Raw genomic sequence first — 7,576 nt, forward strand, 5'->3', positions numbered from 1 at the left:
TGCAAAAAAGAATTTCGGTTTCAAAAGCATTTATTGATATTTGCAGGCTGGACTAATTTGTGTTTGCATCTAGGCATGTACATTAGTAGACCCTTGTAGGGTCTCTATGTGCCTCATATCCATTTACTGAATGTTATACATAGTATCAGCACCTCTGCTTAAGAAAATGATACTACTTCCATAGTGTTATAAAAAAGTCTTGTAAAATATGATGGCATAGGCAGCCCTTGTTTTATGTCACATAGCTCTAGCCAAGAGTACTTTGGGTTAAGTAGGTGAAGATGATTCTGATAACCAGCTGCTCTGGCCTCCCTTGGTGTTGTTCCTCTGCTATGTGATATGACCACATTTTTCTGACTGATAAGTGATTCTAGAGACTATTTCTGCCCCCCACTGCATCTCTTTTTCCTCTGTCTTCTGGATGCTGCAATAGAAAGTAGCATCTTACTGAAGTGCTGAAGGAATGCTGAATTCTATGTCTGGGACCCTTTCCAGGTACCTCTTGAGGTTTTCTGGTAGGCAGGGTTCGCACAGCTTGCCAAAGACCTATTAGCAAGTACCTCCCTTCTCATTTTGCTGAGAGACTCCTTTGAACTGAAAGCCTTGCTTCTCTCACCTGTTCTGCCCTCCCAAGTGTTTTCCTCTTGTGGTTGTGGCAGTAATGGTAATAGAAGTGGTAAGAATGCTGTTATTGCCAAAGAGTAGAGAAAATAATGAAAGCATGGTCCTGGCCAAGGTGTTTTTCACTGATGCTGCTGCTGAGTTCAGAGGTAGCAGATATTTGGGGCTGGAAAGTCTCCTTTTTGTATAAGTCTTTATGAAATGTATACTCTCATGGTGTTCATCTGCAGCGTTTATTTTAGTTCTGACTTCTCTTGTCTCTTTTGGGCTTATAAATAAACGATCATGAAACCAGCCAATAATCAATAGGGTATCCCTTTCTTAATCATCTCAAGGCTTTACTGAAATCTGATGTAAGCAGGGACATTTTAAGGGGAGCAGGCATATCTTAAATCACTTCAGAATACAGCCTGTTCAAAAGAAAAACAAGCTCTGCATGCAAACAATCCCATTCTCTAGTCTCAAGTACTTTCCTGTGAAAAATTTTTATTTCTTGCTATCATAGCTGTAGAGAAAGGGCTGATAATGAAAACTCTGCATTGGCTGGTGCTACTGGAAAATAATTTGAGATAAAGTAGGCTGAGTAATAGAGAGCTTAGCTAGCTTCTGAAACTGGAGATAAAAAGCTGCTTTTCTCTGCTGGGTTTGGCCGAGTAAAGTTGATTCTCTTCACAGCAGCTTGTGTGGTGAATTTGGATTTGCAGCTTTGGATTTGCAGCCACAACAGTGCTGATAACACAAGGTTGTTTTCTGTGGTTGCTGACACAGGGTCGAGGTCTTTGCTGCTCCCTCACACTGCCCTGCCAAGCAAGTAGACCTGGGCTGCAGGAGAAGTGGGACAGAGCTGATTCCAGCTGAATAAGGGGATGCACCATGCTCACCATACAAACTGGGGGAAGAAGCAGGAAGGGGGCACATTTGGAGTAAGGGTGTTCGTCTTCCCAAGTCGCCATTGCATTTGGTGGGGCCCTGCTCTCCTGGAGGTGGCTGAACACCTGCCTGCCTGTGGGAAGCAGTGAATTAATCCTGTGTTTTGCTTTACCTATTAAACTGTCTTTATCTGAATCCATGAGTTTTCTCACTTTTAATCTTCTGATTCACTCTCCCATCTTACTGGAGTTGAGTGAGAGAGCAAGTGGCTGTGTGGGGCTGGGCTGCTGGCTGGGAATGATCCACAGCAGCCTTTTTCTTCCCAAATTCCTTGAATGTGAAATGCAAGCTGTGGTCTCAAGCAAAATGGTGATTTTACTATTTCTAATAATGGTAGATGAAGATAAGGGGGAAAAAAATGAAAACACAGCAATGTTTTGTATGTAAACACTTGAAATGAATTTATTTTTTAAAAAATCATTTTTACAGTTGAATCATACAGTATTCTTCTGTACGCCTTAAAATAAAAGCCTCCAGCTTTTAAAAACACTTCCCAGTACAAAAGTGCTAATGTAAAACTGTAGTGTTTATGTATAGAAACCATCACTACACATCACTAAATATCACTCTAAATAGTCTCTTCACCAGTATCAAGGTGTGGAGAAGACATGGAAGATAAGACTTCATAATATTTAAGGGCTTTCTTCTTCCCCTTACAGCTCGGTCTTCAGGAGCTTCAGCGCTTTCTGCATATTTGAATACACTAGAAATGAAATATTCATGCATGTTATTTTTTGCTGCAACTTCCTCTGCCAGCAACCAAAAATGCTGCAGAGAAAATGTCATTATTATTAAAGCTTTTAATCACATGCCTATTGCTGTAGGGATTCAGATGCACTTAACTCTTCCAAGCAATTTGTGAACATCATGGGTTTAATTTTTACTGGTGAGAACATTCATTAATGCCAACACATGGGCAGAGACTGGAGCTGTGCAGCAGTGAGGGATGGCTGTAGCAAACATCCTTCCCTGCTCCCAGAAGGTTTCCTGACCTGGCCTGTTGGGACTTGTCTATGGGTTCTCACCGTTGCTTGCAGTGAGCATTGCTGAATTATGCAAGTTCCTACTGATGTATGCTTGCTTTTAAAACAGATGGATGCTTAAAGCTCCAGGGCTCTGCCATCATTTTCTTCACCTCACTGAGTTTAAGTCTAGCATCCTGTTTAATTTTAATCCTGGTTAAATGTCTTTCAGCAAGTACTGACTGCAAGAATCTGTAATGCCTGGTGCTATTCCTTGTCACATGAAAAATGCCACTTTCAGAATATTTCCAGAACGTGTCAGAACACTCTACTTACACAGCGAAATATCAGACGGCTCATATGCATAGAGACGGTTTGAGTATCTTCCAGTAATATCTGCTCTCACAGTCAGGGAAGGATCTGGGGGAAAAAGGGTGAGAGATATTGTAGAGGTTAACCTTCAAGCAGAAGGAAATAAAAGGAAATAAAGCTTTCTGCACCCCTGCTTGCTTCCTAAATGTTTCTGTGAGACATGTCTGCTTCTGCTGACTAAGAGATTGTTCTAAAAAGGGTCACTGACATTTCAGTTTTAAGTGTTGTGTTTGCAGGTTTATTAGGAACAGGATGAGCTACCCATTCCAGTGACTGTGGCATCAGCCATTGAGGGAGGAATGCTGGACTTGTGGAGCTGGGTGGTATTGAGTCAATATTTGATCCACAAAACCAACTTGAACCTTTGTATTTGTCATGAAATACATTCCTGTTAATCAGCCTGAGGATTTGAGATGCATGGTGCAGCAGGGGCTCTGTTCTGAGATCAGCTTTGGTGCTTGAGGTACTCACCTATGAACAAAACCCGAGGGACATACTGGCCATCAGGTGCAAGGTTCTTGTCTGTGGTTTCATACTTAAAGAAAACAGAGAAGGTTCCTAGTCAAGGAGGGCTCGTTGCATGAATTTTTTTTTTCCTTCACCATAATTTGTATTATGAAATACAGCTAAATAATACATTTTGCAGTCTAATAGATCCACTGTCTGGGAGGCAGTTTTTTAACGGCTGGAATTGCAAAGTTGTAAGAGTTCATGTTATTGAACTTCACATTCCCTCACATTCTGAGTTTATGATAGCTACAAATGAAAGAGACTTGCTTATGAAATCTGTTATGCTCCAGCAGTGGCCATTTTCCTAGCCAACCCTAGCTATTAAACTCAAGTTAGAGAAGCCATGATTAAAAGCAGAACTTTGTCGCTTTCACTTAATTAAGTGTAATTGGGAAACTTACCACAAGGTTCAGGAGAATGAATTTTTCAGCCAGTTTCTGTATGTCTTTGTGTTCAGCAAAGACCTTCTTGAGGGCTAAAGTAGAAAAAAATGGGAAAGAAAATGAAAAAGATGACCTTGAAATATATTGTCCTCCAAAAAGAAATTCAAACAAACTGATGAAACAAAATGAGAATTTCCAGTTTACAACTGCAGCAAACAAATATTTTCAGTTCATTCCATTGGAACATGATCCATTAATTCTTATTCTGCCTTAAAGAGTAATTACAATAGTGCAAAATGTCCCACCTTCCTTTGGAGAATACAGCTGGCTCTCAAATTCTCTGCTTAAGTTTGAATTTGAGCATTTGACTCTTTAAACCTCCTGTTTTACTATTGTGATTTCTGACTACAGATCTTAAGGTACTTGATAATACAGCATGTAGGGCTTCAGACTAAAATCTTTGGAAGGATGCAAATGCTTGTACAAAGACCCTTGTGCAGTTACTGGAGCTATGGATGGAAGCAAAGATCTCGCCATGTGGATTGACTTGCAGGAAGAAAGGCCCTCAGATAAATTCAAAGTCACTGGGAAAAGAGCAGTCCCAGTTACCAGAAATCCTGGAAGAGCTCAGTTTCAGCCTGGATTGATTTAGTCCCTGGCTGGATTCAGTCTCAGTCGCTGATGATATGGTCTGAATATGGCCTTTCTGACAAATTGTTATTTCTTGCCACTGGTCTTGCTATTGATTTTGGCTGATTGTGCTGTGAACCAAATTCAGATTTGTCAGGGGTCAAACCCTACTGACCTGTACTCATTTCCATATCCACTTGGTATCATGCAATACTGAATTACCATTTTTATTTTATTTCTACACATTGGAAAACACTTTTGTGGTACAGCAACTTGAAGAACTCTCCCCATGCTTGTGCAAGCTAGTACTTCACTAAGGTTTAAGCAGAATGGAGGCTGATTTTTTTTTTAAGCAGAGCTTTTTCAGAAAATTAGAACTTTTTTATTTTTTTTCCCCCCCTCCTGAGTGGAAAAAGATTACCTTGGCTGTGTGGGCAGTCTTCCAAGTGGTGGATGATCATCAGGGGTTTCTGGCTGGAAAAGAGGAGCCCTCGTTAGGAGCAGGGGAGGCATGGGGGGCTCAGGGTGAGCACGGTGGGGTGGGTACCTGTGCTTGGAGCGGAAAAGCGCCTCCTCATAGGTCTGCGTCCAGATGAGCTGATCTCCCCAGCCTGCAGGAGGGACAGGGGACAGACACACAGACACACCCTCAGACAGTGCCTTACATGGGGCTGGGGACCCCGGGTGCGGGTCCTGCCCCTCCTGATGTGAAGCCCTTGGAACGAACCTCCTGCCAGAGGGCTTCACATCAGGAGTGAAGGAGGCTTGAAACAAACCCCTGCCAGAGGGCTTTAAATCAGGAGTGAAGGAGGAGAGGGTGCTAGGAAATACTAGAAAAGGTTTTGCAGAACGAGTTGCAAGAAAATTAATTTTTTAGAACAGCATAGTAGCTGAAATGTTCACAAGATTGCACTTGTTTAAAAATTTGGTGGGGATTTTTGTTCAGTTGTGTATTTTTTACCTCTGGAGAGTGTCTGAGGCAGTTTTGGCTTAGCCGTAGTGTCCTTTGAATCCTTCTTGCCCGCATCCTTTGCCAGAGCACAGGAGATGACGATGAGCAGCAAGAGCACGGACACGTAACTCCTCTCCATGGCTGCTCCTGGAACAGGAGAGAGAAGCTCCGGTCACCGCGGTGCCACAGGTGGGGACAGGCAGGGGGGCTAGAGCTGCTAAAGGCTCAGGTCTCAAATATGAACGGGGTGAGGCTGGGCTGGAAGGAGCAGCTCCAGGCAGGGGCCTCAGGGCACGGGGTGAGGTTTGCTCAGCAAAGGGTTGGGCCATGGCCCTTTAAGGACGTGCGTGTTTGTGTTTGTTAATTTCTCTCTCTTCTTGTTACACATATTGAATATGCTCAGTAAAATAATAGTTACAGCAATTTCAAAAGTCCTAATAAGTTCACAGTTCTACCTTGATCTCCCAGTGCTAGAGTAACCCAGCTGCAGGTGCTGAAAAGTTAATTTGTCTCAGCTCTTCCCCATTTCGCTCTGGGAGCCACTCAAACGAGAAGTCAGAATGTTTAAGCTAGGCTTTACAGTGAACATTAGCATAGACACAGCTTAATGGTGTTGTGGAAGCTTCCAATCCTGGTTTTTTCCCTTAAAAATATCACTTAATCCTTAAACCCAGTAGAACATATAAGAAAAGGAGTTGGGAGGAGTTGATGTGCTGCCCAGTGCGAACTGAAATGGAGCTTGGGGGTAGAAGCAGCACAAAGCAGAGGGCTTTTCCTGAGCCAGGCCGAGACTTGGAGATGAGACAGGTCTGATGGAAAGCTCCTCAGCATTTCAGCTGAAAGGGAAAATCATTTCAGCAACACGACCCTATGCTTTCTCATTATATTTCCTCCTAGAAACTAGAATCAATATAATGGGAACAAAAAGAAAATTTAAGAATGTTCTAAAAGCATAAAAGCAGTACAGCACATTGAAAAGATTCATTAACAATTAAAAAAAAAAAAAAGGAAAACTAAGCCTACATAACAATTCCCACCCCAACAGGCTGATTGTTTTTAAAGTTCAGACAATGAAAACTAAACTCCAGGAGAACAGAAGTGTTTTTCCAGGTAGGAACTGCAGGAGGAGACATAAGCTGAGTTTCCACAAGTGATACAATGCTCTTTGCTACTGGGTTGTCCAGTAGAGCTCAAACATCCAAAGAGTCCCTTTTTCATGGGTATGAAATACAACTTTTGCAGCAGACTGCATTTCTGCCCCAAGAAAAGCCTCCTTGCCAAGGAGGAAAATTGCATGAAGTTCAGTTAAACTCTGGATTGGCAGGGTTGCCTCGAGAATTGTTTTGGCTAGAGCTGTATGGTGGAAGCAATGCTTCTTTAAAAAGAAAAATAATAAAGTAAAAAATAAGGGACAACCAGGAAATTGAAGATCAGGCAAACTAGGCTGTTGTGGAGGCAGCACACAGAAAGCAAAGACAGAGGAACATTAAACTTGTCTCTTAAAAAGCTTGCCTCTGGAAGACTATGTGCACTTTTAAAAAGCTTTCCAAAAGAACCCCTCTTCTCCTGTTTGTTTTTTTTCTTTTTTAAACCTGCAAATCAAATCTTTCCCTAGACATTTTCCTTCCCAACAAGCTGTGCTGGACTGTGCCTGCTTTGCTGCAGTCTTTCCTTTCGGCTGATCAGGTTCCCCATCCCAGCTAGCTGGGGCTCGCAGCTCCCCTGGGTGCTACTGAGGCAGGGACTGAGCAGTGCCTTACCTTGCTTGGTCTCCCAGGCTCCTGCCAGGATGTGAAGGTGTTCCTGGTTCCAGTGTGAATGCTGCTGTTCCTACTGCCTATTTATGCACCTTCACACCCCAACTCCACCCACAAGCTTTGAATTTGAATACTACTTTCAAAGAGCTAAACTTCCTAGTTTTTCCTCACCAAAAGGTTCAGAGTTAATTTTGTAATGAAATAACATAACTGTCTCCTGTCAGATACTGTGTCTAAAGCTCAGAGACATTTCTGTAGACTTTTGGGATATTTCTTGAAAGGTGATTTAAAAAAATTGGCAAAGATCCAAGTACAGGTAAGCTTAAGTCAAGACTCCTGATTTGCCTGAAGAGTGATTTGTCTTTTTTTGATTGGTTGGAAAATCGGTATGGGTTCCTGTTCTTTTAGTCCTTAGAAAAAGTTAAATTGATGACTCAGAACTGTGAATGTAAATTAGAT

At 42.2% G+C, this 7,576-nt stretch overlaps 1 protein-coding gene across 1 annotated transcript; it reads right to left on the bottom strand.

The window, feature by feature from the left end:
• Positions 1 to 2,204: 2,204 nt before the first annotated feature.
• On the bottom strand, positions 2,205 to 5,499 carry AGR2 (anterior gradient 2, protein disulphide isomerase family member). The gene is made up of 7 exons (XM_066554083.1): positions 5,370 to 5,499; positions 4,956 to 5,019; positions 4,830 to 4,882; positions 3,797 to 3,870; positions 3,357 to 3,420; positions 2,850 to 2,933; positions 2,205 to 2,254 (listed from the first exon to the last, which is right to left on the bottom strand). Exons 1-7 carry the CDS (start codon positions 5,497 to 5,499, stop codon positions 2,205 to 2,207), a joined length of 519 nt encoding a protein of 172 aa, XP_066410180.1.
• Positions 5,500 to 7,576: the final 2,077 nt, after the last annotated feature.

The sequence above is a fragment of the Molothrus aeneus genome, chromosome 1 (assembly GCF_037042795.1).
Source record: "Molothrus aeneus isolate 106 chromosome 1, BPBGC_Maene_1.0, whole genome shotgun sequence".
NCBI lineage: Eukaryota > Metazoa > Chordata > Aves > Passeriformes > Icteridae > Molothrus > Molothrus aeneus.